This window comes from Malus sylvestris, chromosome 11 (genome assembly GCF_916048215.2).
Source record: "Malus sylvestris chromosome 11, drMalSylv7.2, whole genome shotgun sequence".
NCBI lineage: Eukaryota > Viridiplantae > Streptophyta > Magnoliopsida > Rosales > Rosaceae > Malus > Malus sylvestris.
Window position 1 is genome coordinate 6,621,667 of NC_062270.1, and position 21,733 is coordinate 6,643,399.

Genomic DNA, 21,733 nt, shown 5'->3' on the forward strand with positions numbered 1-21,733 from the left:
TTAGTCTTTCTTATCTGGAAAATACAAATTATTTATTAAAATTATTAAAAGGAACAATACTCACATATATCAAACTATCATATGAATTTTTACAGGTAAAAGAAACCGATTATTTTCCATTATAAATTATCCCTAAAGTAAATTAGTTTGCATTAGGGTTCTTGTGGATTGAATCATCAAATTTGATCAATATATAAGGGTGACTGCAAGCCAGCAAGACTCCCTCGTTTACAAAGATCACGGGAGAGGTCTATAGTACGCAGCCTTACAACTGTTTTCAAGACTCGAAACCATGACCTTTCGATTATAAAGGAACAACTTTTCTGTTGCGTCAAGACTCGCCTTAAATTTGACCAACACAAATGGCTCATAAACTAACTATGGCCTATAGTCGAAAGTAAGAATTTTCGTTAGTCATAAAGTGGATTGGTAGTGGAGAAAAGTTGAAGTTACAAGTGAATGAATAGGACACTCAAATTACGGAAGGAAACAGAAAGATATGGGGACAGTGGTCCTTCAGCTGGTTAAGATGTTCCTCTGCTTCCTTCGGCCAAAACCCTAAACACCAAAGTCTTATGTTTCTTTCAGAAAGGGACGCCGATATTTTTGGACTCCAAAATGTCTAAGCATAAAGATTACAGACAATAATATCCATCACCAATAATAACATCCATTACCAATCTCTCCCCATCTCAAATAATTTGGACCGTATTCTACCCTTGGCTCAACTATTCAACGAGACGGTGCGTATTGACTTGAGATGCTATTACAATGACTTCTCCCGTGTCTAGAATTCCTCCGATTTCAGATCAAAAACCGAAAGAGACTTCTTTAACCCCCAAGGGCAAAACAATGACCGAAAACTGAAACCACCAACAAATCAAACAACCAAATAAAACAACGACTTGGCATACCCTTGGGTCAATACCGCTTCTCACCACCGGCGTTCAAGCCTAGGGCAAACTTTCTTTGTCCGGCAACATTGCGGGTACCATCCCAATACCAAAAATATGACATGCACACCATTCATCTGAACTTTTTGAACCAATATGAGGAGATTACATCTTTTGTAATAATTATCGTATACAACTCATGAACAATTACCATTGCATATAGGCAGATCATGTGTAATTGAGTAACAGTCAATGTACAACAGTTTCAGATACCAACCCGGTTGTGCTGAAGTTAACATGGGTGACCCCGAAACAGTTTCAGATACCAAACAGTTTCAGGTACCATTCTCCGGCTTCTTTCCCTTCTCTTTGGTTGGGCAACTTGGGCTGGTGAATTGTGAGGTAAAACAAAGAGCGTGAATTGTGAGGTAAAACAAAGAGCGTGATCACACTCGTTAGAAAATGAACCCAAAATATACAAGTTGTAAGTGGGAGCTGCTGCCAATAAAGAGGATGAATTCACTGACAGGACAGCGGCACAAAGAGCAGTAAGCTACTCCATATTTCACACCGAGGAGAATAAGTATAACCACATATGGTAGTTAATAAGAGCCGGTCTGCAATGGGAGAAGAGACTCGATGGTCTGCAACGGGGGAAGAGACTCTGGCTTGCCACTAATGAAGATTGACAGTTCCGTTGGTGCAACCACCAATTTTAACCACTTCTGTAGCTCTTCGCCTTCTACCTTCTCTCTTTCTGAACAAGAAACACTATCAGAATACCATGATAACTGCAGAGGTTACATTTATAATAAAAACCAGTCTGCACACTAAGATCAAGATTTGCCAATAATATGAGCATATTATTGTATGTGAGAGTCCCTAAGCTCAATAGATACATAAAACCTGGAAAATCTAACAAACACAACCGTTAACTTGCATCTTTCATCAACAAGGCCTATAATAACTACACGGTGCAAGTCCCAGCATGACAAATTTGCAAGTGATTATGATTGATTTTACAGCTAATTTCAACACGGCTAAATGTCCAAAATGCCAAAAGACTAAACTGAAACAGGACTTCATTTTATTCAATAGCCACTCTTTGTATCTTGCTGAACTTCATTTTATTTAATAGCCACTCTTTGTGTCATGCTGATTTCTACAAATTTGACGCTACCACAAGAGTACTAGTGCACATAACCGAATAGCAAAAGGCTTCAATTATATAAAACTGTAGAACATAGGAAACAATATAATAATACCAAAGCAGCAAAACATCACCTTCCAACTGAGCACCAAGACCCTCCAAAACAGTAGGATTAGCACGTACAACCGAAAGAGCTATGTCCAAGGCAGATTGTAGCAAAGCTTTAACCTCTCCTTGAACAAGATCAACAAGACGCCCCTGTTGTTATCATTATAGGATCAGTATTTACAGCAATCAATTTATTCAAAAACAAAAACAAAATAAAAATACACTGGACCTGATCCCTTCCCCAAGGAGCACCTCCTCCAGACTCATCCATTCCACCAGCAGAAAGTGTTGCTATAGACACAGGGCCAATGTTCTGATTGAGACCATACTCAGCTACTGCTTTGTATGCCATGTCAGTCGCTCGTCGTATATCATCAAGTGCACCTGTTGAGACACGACCTGAATACACAAATTCTTCTGCTGCACGTCCTCCAAGAAGTGTAACCAAACGTCCACGCAACTCATCGATGAAGAGTAAATATCTGTCTTCAGTTGTTGGAGGAATATAAGTAAAGCCCAACGCCCCTCCCGACCTTGGCAATATGCTCAATTTCTGATAACACAAAGACGCAAATAATTAGTATATTTATGTAAATTGATAGTTAACAAGTGAGCTACTGCAGGACTTGAATTATCCACAATTTCTCATATTATTTTTAAGTTATTTTTATCCATTCATTAGTAATATAAATAAGAAGTATTTTCAGTAAATCTCTAAAAAAATGCACCTCAACACGTGGCTGTCCAGGAAGAAGACTTGCAACAGCAGTCCCTACTACTGCATGACCAGCTTCATGTCGTGCAACAACAGCCTTCTCAATTCCCTGCAACTTGGCAGTCTTCTTTTCTATACCCTATAACAAGTAACTCGGCTAAGTTTCTCTACTAGTTAATTAAAAGAACACCTTTGATTTAAAAATGTTGTCATTGAACGGTATGAACAAGATTATACACCAAGAAGCATGTTTTACGAAAATAAATAAAATAAAAACCAGAACAGAGAAATGGAGCTCTCGGGTCACTAAAGAATTTATGGAAAGGAAACATACAAGTATAGACACTTCAGAGGATCAGGAAGACAAAGTGGACTAAGGGTTGTACAAATACAAAACAAAAACCCTAAGGCACCAACAACATAGACCGGCTCAAGAAAGACAACAAACAAAATTCTAATATCAGGAATCAGCTGGAAGCATACGAAAAAGGTTGAAAAACAGTTATATATGATTTTATTACAGTTTTCGATCATAATTCAAGAATAGGTGTAACTAAATAACAGAGGGAAAGAGAAAGACTTACAGCTATTGATCTCTCCACAGCTTGAATAAAATCAATTTTTTCCACAACCAACTTGCTTTGTCTTCCAGCCAATAAAGCAGCTTCATTCACCAAATTTGCAAGATCTGCCCTGCAGAATATATATCAGAAACGTCATTCCCAATGCACAGGTCAGAAGCATAACTTTTTCTCATTTGTTTAATTATCTACTGCTCAGTGCAGATCTTAAACAGACTAAAGAATGAACAAATAATAACATATACCCAGTAAAGCCAGTAGTCATAGAAGCAATGTCACCAAGGTAGACATCTTTTGCCAAAGGAAGCTCTTTTTGGGTAGCATGCACCTTTAGAATCTCTTCTCTTCCTCTCCTATCTGGTGTTTCCACCTAACAAGACAAGGCATGATTTAATGTGATATAAGATTATGTACATTCGTATATAAATTCATATATACAAACATATGCGGAACACATTGTTTCAAAGCGAAACTTGGTTTCATATCATTTAAAACTCAGAAATATACTAGAAACAAGAACTACGAACCATAACCACACGATCAAATCTCCCTGGTCGACGAAGTGCTGGGTCTAAGACATCTGCGCGATTAGTTGCTCCAAGAACAATAACTGCAGAGCTGCTGTCAAATCCATCCATCTCCTGCATTTGAATTCATAAACATGAATGTCAGTGGCATGTAGCCAAAGTCACCCAAACACTCAAAACTAAGTGCAGACAAAAGCTTACAGTGAGCAACTGATTCAAGGTTTGTTCTCGCTCATCATTGCTGACAATACGGAATTTTCCATCACGGCTTTTTGCCACAGCATCTATCTGTGCAAAAGAAGAAATACTGAAACTAATCCACTAAAAAATATATGGGTCAAGAATCAAGATAGTTACACAACAGAATTACATTATCCATATCCATACCTCATCAATAAATATTATAGATGGCGACTCCTTTTTTGCCCGTGCAAATAGATCCCTTACACGAGAGGCACCCATGCCAACATACAACTCTACAAACTCACTAGCAGAGCAACTTATAAAGGGCACATCAGCTTCCCCAGCCACAGCCTTGGCAAGAAGAGTCTTACCTGTCCCAGGAAGACCCACCTGCAAGATAAACAAGCCATGCTTACTAGTTATTACACAAACAAAGAATAGAGGCGTCTTCTACAAATCCTCCAGAAATGCACTGAATTACAACCAGTGAATGGGACCATTCAAGGGTAAAACTATATGATTCTCGAGGTGGCGATTGATACAATACACCCTAACAGTAGACCAAGTGCAAATCAAGTGTCAAAAGGATACTACAGAGAGTACTCATACGTGAGTAGTAGGGCCCTATGTTACCCTATCTACACGTGGAGTCAATTCCCTATCGGTTCTGCAGCCATGCTACAAGAACTTGTGCCATGGGAGATATCCAAGAGAAAGACCTACCATAGTTGGCACATCTTTCAACAATAAATGCTAAAGATTTGAATTAAGACCATTATGACTTCCCACTCCCTGGTTTCCAAAGTCTAATTCATCATAGATAAACTGGTCTTTGTAAAACTCACCAGGAGAACTCCACGTGGAGGACGAGCACCAAGGCGTATATATTTGTCTGGATTCCGAAGAAATTCCTGGACAGTAAACATTGGCATAATTACAATTGAAATAAAAATTCAGAAAACAGTAGGAGGCCTTTAGGATCCTCTAAAAGACTCTGATGATTCATTAGTGATATCAAAGTACACTGAGGAGCATCCAACATACCACGATTTCTTCCAACTCCTCTTTAGCCTCATCCACGCCAGCAACATCAGCAAAGGTTATTGCTTCTCCTTGTTCAGATGCTTTAGCACCAGCAGAGCCCCCAGATTTCCTGTTCCTAATCTGACCGGCTGTTTGCTGTACATAAGAATGTACTCAATGAGAACCATCTAGAACAAGTTTCAAAGAACAAAAAAAGAAAGAGGCAAAGGGTTGAAAGAAAAAAGCACTGCTGGCTCGCACCTGAGTAAAGTTTACAGGGAACCTGTGGAGAAGCCCAGCAAGCACAGCAACATAAAACAAAGATATCTGCAAGGAGCGTAGCCAAGTCAACAGATTAAAACTTGTTTGCATGAAACATCTTTAATTTCTATCGAAAAACACACCCACGAACAGAAAAGGAAATGTATTATGAAGACAAAACATGTTAAAACATAGGGGTTGCGGGTTAGTAATAGTTAATACATTGGGATTAACATAATACTATACTCAGTCCTCCTACACATAAAAAAGCGAATATAATTCACGTATTAGCGTAAGTAACTAGCTTCCAATCATGGTTACTTAGTTCACAAGAATTGATCTTTTCTTGTTTTTGTGAATATAATCTTTTCAGCAGAAAAACCAGACAGTATTTAATGATAAAAAAAAAAAAAAAAAAAAAACTCACCATTGCAGAGTTCAAGAATCCGCCAGACCGCTTATCCGGCGACCCAAACTCCACCTCATTCTCAAGCATCTTCTCATAAGGCGTCTTGATATCAGTTGGCCTTGTCGTCGTGTAAACCACCCTCTTCGTCGGAGCCACGCTTCTTACCAAAGCCTCAGATTCCTGAAACCTGCTCACCCCACCACCGCTCACTTCACTTTCTTGCTCACCCTGAGCAGACTTCAACTTAAACATGACATGAACCCCATCAACCTCAACCTTCTGAACCTGGTTACTATTAATCTTGCTCAAAAAATCACTGTACGGAACGCTAACGAACGTAGTCGGTGTCCTTGGCTCCGACCCGGGTAACGGAATTCCGGGCCGGAGCAACCGCATAACGAAAATAACAATACCCAATTGTAACAGCAAGATTCCAATTTCTTGTGCCTGAACTATCGGCTGCCACCGCCACTTCCCTCCTTTCGACCACCACCATTTCTCTTTCTTATGACTATCTCGCCGCCGATTAGAAGCCGGCGAGTTCGAATTCGGCGGGTTATTGTTCACCGCCTGGCTCTCCGTCGTATTCGCGTCGCTCTTCTCCCCGGAATCGGTGTCCTGACCGCTCGCCGAGGCCCTAACCGTCCGAAACCCCCCATGGCTCCTCCAGAGGCCGCCGAACCTGTCCGAAACTGTCACAGCTCTGCCGCCCTGTCCGTACAACGTGACCAGAGGGAACACCGCCGTGTTCGAAACGCACTGTCTCGCTTCCTGGTTGAAATCCCTCGATTGACTGCGGAGGAATCCCAATCCATGGCGGGAGTGATACGCATTAAAATTCAAATTCAAGCAAAACCTATTGTGGATTGTTGGACGTAAATACTCGACCGACGACATCCCAATAAAAACCCTAAAAATTCAAAATTCCCAACTCAAAGGTTCACATATTTATACACAACATCTTTTTATATTCCCCCAATCAGATAAAAAAATAGAAATTCTTGAGCTTCGTCAATGGCGCTGTGAGGCAAAAGGTTGGAACTTTTTGGGACACAGAAGAGAGAGAAAGATAGATGATAAAAGTACAGGTTGAACTTGGGATGTGAACCGTCGGATGAAGCAGGAGTTGGAGATCTCAACCGTCGGCTTTTTAACTCTCCAAGCGACTTATCGTTATCCTCAGTTTTCTCCCGTAATACGCTAACACTGAAGATATCTAGGGCCGTGTTTGTCTGCGTATCAACACTAGTGTATGATTGTTATACTGTCACAAACTGTGGGTATTACATGTGATTATAATATGAGTGACGTAGTTCGTACTGTTCTAAAAATTCTCACTAGTGCCGTCTAGGTTCCGTCTAAGTGTTAGGTAGTTAGTCACCCTTTCGATTAATGTCTAGACATTTGAAAACTAAGAAAATGCGTCTAGACTTGCTAAGGAGCCTGCCTATGCCGCTCAAACCCGCCTAGGCACCCACTTAGTTGCGGCTCACTTAGACAGAAAACAGATAACTTTTATTTTGCATTTTATTTTTTTCAATAAATTGTAAGAAACTTGTTGAATACTTAAATGAACACACATTATATGTTTATTCCTATGTTTTCATTATTTTACAATGCTTCATAATATATATGTCATTCTACTTTGTAGTTCATAATGAAATTATATATATTTTAAGTATAAACAAACATTTATTTATACGAAATATAATATATTTACTTAAATTTGTCTAGTCCGTTTAGGCGCCTGCTAGCCACTTAAGCGCTAAACCCTAACGCGCCGCCCGACTAGCGGCTAGCGTCTTTTAAAACCTTGGTAGTACATTTAATAATTACACACATGATAATACCGTGTAACCGCATTTATGCTACATTTGAATAATACCTCGCAACACTTGAGGGTTGTAAAGCAGATTAATACGGCTCAAGTTCATATCAAGCTTGACACAAACTTGACTCATCGGTTCGGTTAGGAATAAAAACAAACGAAAACTAATGAAAATGGCTTTAAAACTTTGAGTTTTAATGAAAATGACAAAAATACGTTGTAAGTGAATAGTACCATAAGTGACTTTTTAGGGTAAAAATGTTATTTTCGTTAAAAATGAACAGTATTGAAAGAATTTCGTTAAAACTCCCTTAAAATAAACCAGTTCAAGCTTGACTCAATAGAAATGGTTGAGTTTGTTTAACGAGAATATGCACCCTAGAGTTGGTTTCAACAACACGCGTCTTCAAGGATTGGGCCTTGACTATGAGTTGCAAGAGTCATATAACGACCGCCACCTGTTTTCTATTTTGTCTTGCCGAGGTTTGTGCGATGGAGGCTTGGACTAATGTCCTGAAACGAAGGATCGTCTTACAAAAACTAGGAGCCAAGAGAAAAACAAGTTTGCTAAATTTGGAAGAAAAAACCTAAATCCGGAGCTGCAGAGAAACACACACACACACAAAGCAAAAGATTGTGAGATACTTTCATCCTTTTTCGTAGGCAAAAAATTTGACCCCTCTTCCTCCCTCGTTTGCTCTTCCTTTCTGCCTCACATTTTCTTATGGTTTTACAAGGTTTTATTATATCGAAATCGTCATCCATCTCAAAAGTTCTTAATCTTGTTTTCCTTCTTCAAAACCCGATTCTCACCAATTTTTAAAATGCGGGTTTGCTTTCGTTCATCTGTTTCTAGTCCAAGAACCGCATAAATGTACATTTCTCCATTTCTAGTCCTAGTACTGCTCAAATTGTGCTAGGTTTTGATGTAGCAATTGTTCACTTAGTTTGGTAATTTTTTCGGGTTCTGTATTTTTCGAGATTGTTCAAAGAGGTAGATATGTCTGTTGGAGCAGAGACTTTACTAGTTTGTGTATGGAGATTCCTTAAACTTTCCATGAAAACTAGTAGCCTATGTGTACGTAGGCATCCATTTATTTCTGCCACTTTGTTCTTCTTCTACCTTTTTTATGTATTTTTCAATCTTTTCGTCTTCTGGTTTCCGTTTCTGGTCTGCATTGTTGTTCTTGTTAGATTATTTTACACTTCCGGAGGACTCGCTATCTTAGAAGAGGCCAAACGAGATGAAAAACGAAGTACTGATGATCGACTGTCATGTAAAAAACCTGACCATCCTGTTGGAGGTGATGGTGTTGTCAACCGAGATGGGTGCTCCTTGATGAAACAGAAAAGCAGACGAACAAATGTCTCGAGAAGGTGCATAGAAGCGAGTGGGCAAGATTATTACAATGTAGGAAAAGGCATTTCTATATCCAAAACTCCGAAAGATAGTTTGATTGGTGGAACTGCATTAATTGACAGAAGCAGGAAAGCAATCATGGAGGAGAAAAGGAAATGTGGTTTTGATAAGGAAGAGAGTTCAACAGCGAAAGCATCAGCGGAAGAAAATATTCAGGCTCTTGTTGAGCAACACCATTCGGTCCTAGATTCCGACATTGCAGACTCTCAACTGTTATCTTCTGATGACTCGGATGAGCAGCCTGACAAATCTAAAGGTGGTGGAACTAATGGAGAAGAGATGCAAGAGGATGGGAACAAGGCGGTGCAGTGGACAGATGATGATCAAAGGAATCTTATGGATCTCGGGCTTTCGGAGATAGAAAGGAACAAAAGGCTGGAAAGTTTGATTGCCAGGAGAAGAGCAAGAAAGTTGTTCAAAATGCAAGTTGAGAAAAGTCTAATTGACCTGGATACTATCATACCAGGCCAGATTGCTCCAATTTTTGTTGCGAAAAACACCCCATTTGATTACGCGAAATTATTTTCAAGCAATCTGGACACACCTGGTTCAGCCCCTCCCATTTTGTTACCAATGCAAAATCCATTTGATCTTCCGTACGATCCACAAGAAGAGAAACCGAACCTTATGGCGGATAGTTTCCAACAAGAATTCACGACGGTTCACCAGAAGGAAATGTTATTTTGCCGGCACGAGAGCTTCTCTTCGGGAGCTGCTTCATATCCATTGGAACCCAAGAGAAAATCATTGGATGGATTGGGGTTTTCCGGATTTAAAAAGCTATCAGGTGAGACGAACTTTTCGTGTTTCCCGCTTTAGAAAGTTTTTTGTTGCTTGTAGTTCAAGTTATGATTCTTAAGTCTTAAATGCATCCATATTTCTTTTTCTTCCGTAGAGACAGGAGCTCACGATAAGCATATCGAAAGAATGTTGTCGGGTAAGCATGACGAAGTTATTGAAGCTCTGCTGTCAATGGCACGCAACAACATGTCCGACATTGGCAGCAATGCTGATACTGCTGAAAGCAGAACTGAGTCCCCTCTTATTGAATCCCCCATTCCGGCAATTAGTTCAGTGAAACCGAAAGATGAAGGAAATAGCGAAACTCAGAGGTTGACTGACACAAAAGCAACGAACAAGATGGAAAGTAGAAGTGTAGAGATGGAGTCACACGTAACTGATGACAGTAATGACGAGACAAGCTCAACGTCATATTCCGAAGACGATGAACAGAGCTTTCGTTCTACTAGACCTGGGCCCTCACAAAATGCAGGATCAAAAGTGAGGCATTTTCCACCAAAACCCCTAAATTGTTCGATTCCTATGAGCAAATCTGTGAAGGAGTTGTTGTATGATTCTAGCCCGTCTGCGAACAAAATGAGTAGATTAGAAGAACGCTTGTTTTATTCTGAAAGGGGCACTTGTCATACTCCTACATACTCTATAGCTTCTGACCTGCAGGTGGAGGTTTCGGAGGCTGGTTCACCTTCGCTGACAGATAACGCGGCCAATTCACCTTCAGATAAGGAATCTGAGACGTTGGATGGAAACTTCGAAAAAGAGTACATGTGGACAGCATCGCCTCAATCATCAAGAACAGAAGAAAATGAATCAAAACTTAGGGACGCATGTGGACACAGCGAGAAAGACCTGGCAAGTATAAGATTTTCGGGTAACAATAAGAACATCAAGGATTCTTCTGAATCATCTATGCATATGCAGCACCTAGATGAACTAGATGATATGTGCTCGTTGTCATCTTCTATAACAGACTTATATGGAGACATCCAAACCCATTCAATGGGTTATAATGGAAAGAGCTATGACGATGTCAGGCAAGCGGTCGAAAAAGTTGGAAAGCTAAGGACTTCCAGCTCATGCACTGTACTTTTACTCGAAAACCAAGACGAAACAACAAAATCAAATGAAAACTTGGTGACTCGTTCTTCTGCAAAACTAGAGGTAAATCTATCTGCTAAATGACTTTCAATTAATGTTTTATATGCAGAAACCTATTTCTTTCTGTCTGAACTTGTTGGATATATATTGAACAGGAATCATTGAATCCCCTTGATGAGACGACAAAGAAGGTGAATACGCCAGCAATCAATGCCGCTAATTTGAAAGATGAGATGACAAATGCAGACAGAGATGGCGGAGACCAGATATTGATTAAGCAAGAGACTGGGGGAGAGTCGTCAAAGTCAAAGGAGGTGACGATTTTAGTATCTAGTAGGCATTCGGAGGAAATTCTTGCGAATTCTGATAAACGCGATGTTTCCTTGGACACTAAGCAACTGATCAAGGACAATAAGAATTCAAATTATACCAAGGGAGATCTTCAACAGGAAACTGAAAACGAAGACAAAAAAGAACTTGATGCAAAAAAGAACTCAAACCCAATTCAAGGCAGAAAGGATGATCAACGTACTGCAGAAAGCAGAGTTTGTAGCGATCGTATTCCAACAGTTGTGCAGAAAGATCTGGTGAATGAAGACGTTGTCGTTGCATCCAATTATTTATCATCATCATCATCATCATCTCTGACATCTGTGTTACTAGAAGATATCCCAAGGGATCAAGCTTCCTTATCAACTTACAACCCCGAAAGAAACATTGGTGTCTCAGAATCTAAGGTGGGAGGCAAGGCGAAAAGTGATTCATCCGCAATGAAGCCACATGACAGCACATTTTTGACACCTCAAACTGCAGTACAACCTGTTGAGGAATCAACAAGTGACCGTTCAAATACGAGTTATTCAAAAAAATCACAGGTTTGTAACTCCTAGCAACTAAAGATACATACTTCCAATCAAATTTTTTGACTTTTTGTTTCTCTAGTAAAATGTTCTCTCATGATTTTTGGAATCAAAATTGTAAGGTTTGGCTAATACTTACATTTCACATAACAGGAACAATGTAAGCCTACGGAGATATCCGAGGAAGCCAACATCATACTGATTGAACAAGCTGAAGAAATTGGAGATCTTTCACAAAAAACAAGGGAAGCTGCTTCGGAATTAAAAAAACAAGCTGTGGAAATTGAAAAAATATCGGGAAAAGCAAAAGAAGCTGCTGCCGAACTGAAAAAACCAGCTGAAGAAACAGGAAACTTACCACAAAAAGCAACTGAGACTATTTTAGAATTAAAAAAGTCTGCAGAAGAAATTGAGAGCATGTCACAAAAAGCGAGAGAGGTTGCTGCAGAGATGAAAATTCCGGCTGAAGAAATTGTAAAAGTATCACAAAAGGCAGCAGAAACTGCAGAATTGAAAAAACCAGCTGAAGAAATAGAAAGTGTATCACAGAAAGCAACACAGCCTGCAGTAGAATCTAAAAAACCGATTGAAGAAATTGAGAGTGCAACACAAAAAGCAACTGTGGCTCCTACAAAATTGATAAAACCAGGCGAAGCAATCAAAGAGGCACCAGAAAAAACTACAAAGGTTGATGCAGAACTGAAGCAATCAGTAAAAGCAGCATCAAATGTATCACAAAAGGCAACAAAAACTGCCGCATGGTCAAAAATAGCAATTGAGAAAATTGAAGATGCATCGGCAAAGACAACAAAGGTTGAAGCAGAAATAATGAAACCAGCTGAACAAACAGGAAATATATTGCAAAAAACAATAGAAGCAGCTTCAGAATTGAAAAAACAGGGTGATGAAATTGGAAGTGTATCAACAAAAGAAGTCGAGGCCACTGCAAAGGTGAAAAAACCAGCTGAAGAAATTGGAAGTGTGTTATGTAAGGCAACAGAGGCTCCGGTGGTACTAAAAATACCATCGGAAGAAGTTGGAATAATATCACAGAAAACAAGTGAGGCTCCTGCAATATTAAAGCATCCATCCGAAGAAATTGAAAATGTATCACAAAAAGCAAGCGAGACTACTGCAGAACTGAAAAAACCGGCTGAAGAAATTGAAAGTGTATCGCAAAAAGCATCAAAGGCAGCCACAGAATCAAGAGATTTAACTGAAAAAGTTGAAAATGTACCAAGAAAAAAAATAGAGGTAGTTGCAGAGTTGAAAAACCCAGCAGAGGAAAATGGAAACGTTTCAACTGGGGTAGCTGTAGAAGTGGAAAAACCAGTTAAAGTTCCGAGTGAATCACAAAGAGCAACTGAGGCTACTGTAGAACTGAAAAAGTCGGCTGAAGAAGTTGGAACTGCATCACAAAAAGAGACAGAGGCTCATGTAGCTTTGAAAAAATCATCTGAAGAAATCGAAAGTGGATCACAAAAAATGATAGAGGCTCCAGAAACAATAAAACATCCAGTTGAAGAATTAGGTACTGTATTACAACAAGCAACAATGGCTGGGCTAGAATTGTTACCACCAGCTAAAGAAACTGAAAATCTACCACAAAAAGCATCAGAGGTTGCTGCAGAATAGCAGACGGTAGTAAAGAGTTGAAAAAACCGCCTGAAGAAGTTCAAAATGTCTCTCAAACAGAAACAGAAGCGTCCGCAAGAATGAAAGAAACAGATGAAAAGACCGGAAGTGTACCAACGAAAGCAACTGAAAAAATTGCAGGTGCATCACAAAAAGCAGTAGAGATTCCAAGAGAACTGAAAAAGTCTGCTGAAGAAACAGGAATTGGACCAAAAAAATCAATAGATTCTACAACAGAGTTCAAAAAACCAGCTAAAGAAAGCAAAATAGCATCACAAAAAACAGTAGAGATTCCGAGAGAACTTAAAAGGTCAGCTAAAGAAAAAGGAATTGGATCAGAAAAATTAATAGTCTGCAACAGAATTGAAACAAACAGCTAAAGAAAGCGAAGCAACGTCACAAAAACAAGTAGAGATTTCGAGAGAACTGAAAAGGCCAGCTGAAGAAATAGGACTTAGATCGGAAATATATACATTTAGATGTGTAGCTAGTTTACAAAAGTGATTTGTTAGCGTCACTGGGCATTGCCCTACTTTGTATTCGAGCCCTTGACCTCTTAAAGTTAACGAAAAACATGAATACACCACACCATCAGTTGTTTGTATGAAATTCTTAGTCCTATTACAATTTAGTACAACTGAAAAGATTTTACGATCTTAGCATATTCAGGTTTTTAATTTACTTTCGCACATAAGGCAAATGAGGGAGCTATTGAGGTGAAAAAGCTAAGTGAAGAAATTGTAAATGTGGCAACAAAAGCAACGGAGGCTGCTCCTGAATTGAAAGGAAACCAACTACTGAGGCTACTGCAGAATTGAAAAAACAAGTTGAAGAGATCAAAACTTGACAAAAACTTTAGTGAAGCAAGGTAAGCAAGGTAAGCAAAGTATACTTTCCACGAAAAATATTTTTTTGTTTCTTCTTGGTGAATAAGCAAACATTTTACAAACCTCGTTATTCTGCAAACCTCATATATAAGCAAATATTATTATAAATATAACTCACATTTTCACAACGTTATTTTGTTCTCTCTAAAAGCTAGAAGAGAGGGATCTTATATTCATTGAGTTTCCGAGACTAACGAACGCAAAACTTGTTAAATAGAACAGGTACTAATGAATTTGATGATCGAGTAGTCGTGACAAGGAATTCCAGAATAAATTAGAAGAAGTTAGTCTGTAGAAGATGTGGGTAACAGTGGCTTGCCATCCGTTGTCCTCCTTTTTTTCTAAAAAAAACATTAAAAAGTAATATAATGATCCGCGTAACCGTTGTAGCATAAATAAATAATATGATGTTCAATAACAGTTGAACAGATTCATTTGGCTCTCCATACGATTAGAGTAGGAAACCTTTGTGTGTTTCAAATATTTGAAACATATCAATTTTCTTTTGTCTTCCCCTTTTTTGAGAAAGAATTCAATGTAAATGCAACTACTTTTGTTGAATTCGGATAAATTTATACCTCATATTTGATCACACAAGAAAACTTATACATTGTAAAACAAAAGCCTTTTTTGAAACCTCAAGAGGGAGGGTAGTAGAGGTTAAGAGATGTGTATGTGTTTTTTTGGATAGATATTCTATTATGTACTCCAAAATACCAGGAGAGAAATTCAAGCTTGGGTGCTAATGAGGTACATTGTCCTAACTAACTTAACTATGCCGATGTATGCAAAAGACGTGCTAAAATCACTAGCCAGTATCTATTATGAATGGTAGATGCGCAAGTTACCCCCAAAATTTGTTGACAAACAATTGACTAATTATGAATGGTAGATGCGCCAGTTAGCCCTAGTAAGCGACATCCACAATCACAAGAAAGTTAGATTTAGACAAAGCAAGAAAGCTGGTGACATCCTCCACACAACAAAAGGCCACTCCTATTCAAATGAGTAGGTAGTAATATAGTTACGTAGAGTATTGTCTGACGAGTTATAATCCCTTAACAATTGGAGCAATGGTCCATCAACTAAAAATTCATTACTATTGGCCTCTCAACTCATCAAAACGTGCAGCTATGGTCCCTCAACTAAAAATCCATTACCATTGGTCCTTCAACTTTAATTCAACTAGAGAAATTGTCCCTTAACTATAACCTAATTGTAACAATGGTCATTCCAACATAACTCGTTTTGACAAATTTTTTGACGTAGTTGGTGAAAATGACCATAATTACACACTTTGATGAGTTGAGGGATCCTAATGATATAAATGGTTATTCCAACATAACTTATTTTGATAAAATTTTGACGAAATTGATGAAAATGACTATAGCTACATATTTTGATAAGTTGAGGGACCAATGGTAATGGATTTTTAGTTGAGGGATCATTGCTACACTTTACTCAAGTTAAAAAGACTTTGAGGTACCGTTTGGTACGTGGGACGGAACGGGACGGGACAGAATGGGACGAGCCATTCCGTCCCACGTTTGGTGCGCCTAAAAACTGTGGAACGGGTTGTCCCATGGGACCAAATTTGGCTGATTTTTTGTTCCACCTCTTCCCCCTGATACGATCAATTCCACATCCGTGGAACACAAATTTATAACATTTTATGACAAAATTTCTCCTTATCTTTTTCAATATTTACATCATCCGTTCCGTCCTGTTTTGTCCCGTCTCGTCCCGTTCCGTCCCGTTTGCGTACCAATGTAACGGGATGTCACATACTATTGTGTGCAAAATTTAAGAATTTTTTTAGCTAAAATAGTTTTTGAAGTTGACATAATTTCTCATTTTGGTCTTTGAAATTTGAAATCGATATAAATGGTCCATGAGTTTGTCGACCATTATCATTTTGATCATTCCGTGGATAAATATGTTAAAAGACCCATAATGACAAAAATATCATCAATTTAATAAACAATGAGCCAACTTAATTTGACAAAAATTAAGGATAGTTTTATCATTTTATCCTTATTTAATGGATACTTTTTACAAAATGATTGATGGTTGACAAACTTAAGAACTATTTCTATTAGAAAATGATTGATGTTTGACAAACTTAGGAATTATTTCTATTGATCTTAAATCTTAGAAACCAAAGTGCTGATTTCAAGTTTCAAAGATCAGAATAAAAAGTTATGTCAATTTCAAGAACTATTTTAGATAAAAAGATATTTAAAATGTAAGATTGATTTGAGATACGTGATGCGAGTCGGAGATGGAAAATTGGTGGCTTCCAGACAAGCGATGACATTGTACGTAATAATATGCTGCAATGCAACTCTATCGGCTAAAATTGTTCAGATTTAGGTATGGTTTGAGAGTGAGGTGCTTAAAAAAAAGCACCCATGAAAAAAAGCTGTGAGGGTTTTAGGTGTTTGGTAAATTAAAAAAAATAGCTTATTTTGGAAGCTGCTATGATAATAAGCTGAAATCAAAGGAAAAAGCTAAAGCTGCTATTTGTAGCTTTGGAAAACTGGCTTTTTTTCAAAGCACACGAAGCTACAATGCTCCTTTAATGAAAAGACCCACTATCAGACTGTTTTTTTTTCAAAACACTTTTACAAAAAAGTTTACCAAACACTCTGCTGATTTTGATGACAGCCGCTTATTCTCACATCAGTTTTTTTTCATAAAACATCAATACCAAACCAGCCCTTACTTGTAACACTCAGAGTTGCATACCTGATCTGTTCAGCTGAAGCTAGGAAGAGGAAGGAAGAAGAAGAAGAGCTTAAGCTGAGCTCAAAGATGGACAAAGTCAACGACTTGAATTGCATATACAGAAACCCGAATGAACCCATTGAAGCTCGAGTCAAGGACCTCCTTTCGCGCATGACTTTGAGAGAGAAGGCCGGCCAGATGACCCAAATCGAGCGCCAGGTCTCCACCCCAGAAGCCATCAGAGACTTCTCCATCGGTACCCCATGGCTTGAACTTTAACATGCATGTCTTTACTTTCTTTCACTCGTTTCATAAAAAATCTGGAGGGCAATATCTGCGTTTCTATCATGCAGGGAGTATACTCAGTGCTGGAGGCAGTGTGCCCTTTGAGAATGCCTTATCAAAGGACTGGGCAGATATGGTCGACGGGTTTCAGAGGTCGGCACTTGAAAACAGGCTCGGAATACCGATGATATATGGGATTGATGCGGTTCATGGGAACAACAGTGTATATGGTGCCACCATATTTCCTCACAATGTTGGTCTTGGGGCATCCAGGTTAGCTTCATTCACTGGTTTTTGAGTTCAAAGTTGTAATTGATCCAGTTTTTTACTTCTTGTTGCTGCTTTGTTTGGTTACTAAGAAAATGTTGGAAAAGAATTGAAATTTATCATTTATGTTTTGAATCCCTATTCATTACTCAAAAGGTTACAGTTACGTTAATTACTGGAAGTTGAATGGCAAGAACATGGACCCAAGATTTCATCTTTTCTGGAACAGCAATTTAGTCATATATTTATAATGCTGCTCAAACTGAGATTGTGAATCCCACGTCGGAGAAATAAAGCCTTGCATAACAGTTTAAAAGATCTTGGGTCTCTCCGCCCGCCAATTGGTTTTGCGTTGGATGCTCGTATGGGATTAGAGCAGGCTACGTGTTAGGTATTTGGTTGGAGTGACGCTACACATGAGGGGGAGTGTTGAGAAAACGATTCCCACATCAGAGAATTGAAGTCTTGCCAATTGGTTTTGAATGGAATGCTCACATTCTAATAACTTGTACAGCTTAACCACCAATGGGTTGGTGGCTATTTCTATGTTCTCTTTGTCCTTTTAATTTGATTTCCTTGTAGTGGTTGATATTCGTGTTGCCATTCAGTTAAAAAGAATGATATAAAGAAAGAAAAAAAGAAACCCAGAAGGAAAAAGTGGAGTTAAATTACTAAATTATAGATACAAGTTCTGTTTTAGTCCTGTATTTCCCCTCATCTATTATGAACTGTGTGACAGAGATGCTGATTTGGCTGAAAGGATTGGTGCTGCAACTGCTCTTGAAGTCAGGGCCAGTGGCATTCACTATACTTTTGCTCCCTGTGTTGCTGTATGTCACGAGGGACATATGTTTGTTATTACATTAAGACTGATGAAATTAAATGTATTAGTCATGCAATTCACTTGAATGGGTTCTGACAGGTTTGCAAAGATCCCAGATGGGGAAGATGCTATGAGAGTTTCAGTGAAGACACTGAAATTGTTAGAAAGATGACTACCGTTGTTACAGGCTTGCAGGGGCAGCCACCTGAAGGACATCCAAAGGGCTACCCTTTTGTAATGGGAAGGTAAGTAGAAGTCGTCTGTTAAAAATTTTCCATGTATACGTCTTTCATCAAACATGTTACATCTTTGCCTGAATTCAAGAGGGAAGAAAAGGGAAAAAGAATACTTGCTGGAGATTCACATAGACACTGATGAGATCGTTTCCTGAAAACTCATCTCCTTTGTTCTGTGTATTAATTGTATCTGAAGTTATGTCAAGATGCTTTCACATAGTTCAATTATCTTAGATATTTAGAAATTGTACTCACTTTCTCATCTTTCATGTTAACATATTCATACCTTGATTTTGTATTCCATTACTAAGTCAGATATAACTTGCTAATAAAGATTATAAATTATTTTTTAACTTCCATTTTCTTTTTATTCCAGAAACAAAACTATTGCATGTGCCAAGCATTTTGTCGGAGATGGGGGTACACATAAAGGTCTAAACGAGGGGAATACCATATCATCTTACGAGGACTTAGAGAGGATTCATGTGGCACCATATCTGGACTGTATTTCTCAGGGAGTTTCTACTGTTATGGCATCCTATTCCAGTTGGAATGGAAGTAAATTACATGCTGATCGTTTTCTCCTGACAGAAGTATTGAAAGATAAGCTAGGATTTAAGGTAAAGAAACCATATAACATGCACCTGTAAGAGCTTTTGTTATAATCATAGATTCTATAAAGAAATGTGACACTGCACATTTTGCTTGCTTTTTGCTAGCTTTCTGGGCTCTGGATATGCTTCCTACTGATCAATTTGATGCAACTTTGCTAACATTAGAATGATATAGTGAAACTCAAATTAATTAAAAGAGGCACATTTTTATTGGTATTAGATGTGACTGTCAGATTTTGCGTGGTTTTTTTAAAGTAGTTTCTCTAACATTAAAAGGCGGGATGTCAGATAAATAACAGTGTTTTTTCTGCTGCAGGGTTTTGTGATTTCTGACTGGGAAGCACTTGACCGACTTTGTGAACCTCAAGGTTCAGACTATCGTTTCTGCATTTCATCTTCCGTTAATGCAGGAGTTGACATGGTAGACATTGAACTTTAAGTTCAATTTGTTTGTTTCAATCCTTGATTGGCACTTCTTTTGTCTGATTGACAAGGTATGCAGGTGATGGTGCCTTTCAGATATGAACAGTTTGTGGAGGATTTGGTATATCTGGTGGAACATGGGGAGATACCGATGTCCAGGATAGATGATGCTGTTGAAAGAATACTGAGAGTGAAGTTTGTTGCCGGTATCTTTGAGCATCCTTTCTCCGATAGATCCTTGCTAGACATAGTTGGTTGCAAGGTAAGTTCATAGTGTCTTGTATTCACCTCATAGAAAATCACATGCTTCGCGTTGCTCATTGAACATATTCTATTTTAAAAATATTACTCTTATTTGAGGCATTTTGGACCTTGTAATGCTTTAAATTTAGCAACAGTTATACAAGAACTTCCCCAATCGATTTGATACCTGAGATGCAGTTTTTACTGTTACTGTTTTGTACAGCTGCATAGAGATCTAGCACGGGAAGCAGTTCGCAAGTCCTTGGTTATGTTGAAGAATGGAAAGGACCCAAGGAAACCTTTTCTCCCATTAGATAGAAAAGTAAAAAGAATACTTGTTACTGGAACACATGCCGATGATCTTGGATATCAGTGTGGAGGATGGACAGCTACTTGGGATGGTCGCAGTGGCAGGATCACAATTGGTATGAAATGTTATGTGCCCACCGTTTGAATAATTGAAAAGGCTATAGGTTGATTGTTATAATCAATTATTAATGTGATTATATATAACTTCACTAGACGAGGACAGTAGGATTTTAACTTTCATACAGATAGTTTTCGATAAGTTTTCTGTTTTGAGTTATTGAACTGAAAATCTGCTTCTTGAATAACTAATGCAAAGAAGAGACATTCTCCTTTCTTGTCACTGGGGAATCTGGTAATGTATTACTCCTAAATCATTGTATGCTCCCACGGTCTTGGCCCACAGTTTTCTTCGGGGGTGAAGAAACAATGAAAACTTTCCTCTGCTCCCTAGTTAGGTTCTATTGTTTTTCAACAACATAGTTAAATCTTATGCTGAAATTTTGTAGAGAACAAGGAATTCTTAGATTGTATATTTTCATGTTAATATCTTATACTGTCGCTTTGATTGCACAGACACACTTAACTAATAAGTGATTTACATGTGAAGGCACAACCGTCTTGGAAGCTATCGAGAAGGCAGTTGGAGACGATACAGAAATTATTTATGAGCTATGTCCGTCAACAGAGACCTTAGCACGCCAAGATATCTCTTTTGCAGTCGTAGCTGTTGGTGAAGGTCCATATGCGGAATTCAGGGGTGACAATTTAACGCTTGTGATCCCCTTTAATGGAGCTGATGTTATAAGCTCAGTTGCTGACAGATTCCCTACGCTGGTGATTCTGATATCTGGAAGGCCCTTAACTTTAGAGCCCCAACTCTTGGAAAAGATGGATGCTCTTGTCGCTGCTTGGTTGCCTGGTAGTGAAGGAGAGGGAATTACAGATGTTATCTTCGGAGATTATGACTTCGAGGGCAGACTACCAGTTTCATGGTTTAAAAGTGTTGAACAGCTTCCCATGAACGCCAGAGACAACTCATATGACCCTTTATATCCTCTTGGCTTCGGGTTGACTTACAATAAGGGAAGGTCCTTGCACTAAAATCATTCGATGACTGAGACCGTTCGCAAGAGTAGACTGAGTTTCCTGAGTCTATTTTAGCAGAACCACCGTTCAGGAATAATTTCCACCTGGATATCAAATGTCTCTGTACTTATTGAATGTATGAATTTATCCTGTTCTTTTCTTATGTTACCTTATTACCATGCCGCTTGTTCCTTGTCATTATAGTCAGCTGGCATGAAGGGTGGACTATGCAATGTTTTCTTAGAGCGGATACAAGTCGTACTATCAGATATTTGAAATTCGGTTCATTACAATAAAGAGATAGAAGGACAAGGTTTCCAGTCTCATATTACCCAACTAAA

At 38.6% G+C, this 21,733-nt stretch overlaps 3 protein-coding genes across 3 annotated transcripts; 2 read left to right on the forward strand and 1 right to left on the reverse strand.

Annotated features, from left to right (window-relative positions):
- Positions 1 to 1,025: 1,025 nt before the first annotated feature.
- Positions 1,026 to 7,060, reverse strand: LOC126589067 (ATP-dependent zinc metalloprotease FTSH 9, chloroplastic-like). The gene is made up of 13 exons (XM_050254246.1): positions 5,869 to 7,060; positions 5,442 to 5,507; positions 5,202 to 5,336; positions 5,003 to 5,068; positions 4,362 to 4,547; positions 4,176 to 4,262; positions 3,975 to 4,088; positions 3,693 to 3,817; positions 3,451 to 3,559; positions 2,880 to 3,005; positions 2,381 to 2,704; positions 2,178 to 2,301; positions 1,026 to 1,650 (listed from the first exon to the last, which is right to left on the reverse strand). The coding sequence occupies exons 1-13, from the start codon at positions 6,745 to 6,747 to the stop codon at positions 1,496 to 1,498; spliced, it is 2,496 nt and encodes an 831-aa protein (XP_050110203.1). The 5' UTR covers positions 6,748 to 7,060; the 3' UTR covers positions 1,026 to 1,495.
- A 1,152-nt stretch (positions 7,061 to 8,212) lies between these two features.
- On the forward strand, positions 8,213 to 10,962 carry LOC126590164 (uncharacterized). Its single transcript, XM_050255696.1, has 3 exons — positions 8,213 to 9,885; positions 9,994 to 10,751; positions 10,870 to 10,962. The coding sequence occupies exons 1-3, from the start codon at positions 8,679 to 8,681 to the stop codon at positions 10,960 to 10,962; spliced, it is 2,058 nt and encodes a 685-aa protein (XP_050111653.1). The 5' UTR covers positions 8,213 to 8,678.
- Positions 10,963 to 17,106: 6,144 nt separating this feature from the next.
- On the forward strand, positions 17,107 to 21,733 carry LOC126589070 (uncharacterized). The gene is made up of 9 exons (XM_050254247.1): positions 17,107 to 17,362; positions 17,460 to 17,664; positions 18,398 to 18,488; positions 18,581 to 18,726; positions 19,094 to 19,337; positions 19,648 to 19,752; positions 19,834 to 20,016; positions 20,221 to 20,422; positions 20,914 to 21,733. The coding sequence occupies exons 1-9, from the start codon at positions 17,194 to 17,196 to the stop codon at positions 21,405 to 21,407; spliced, it is 1,839 nt and encodes a 612-aa protein (XP_050110204.1). The 5' UTR covers positions 17,107 to 17,193; the 3' UTR covers positions 21,408 to 21,733.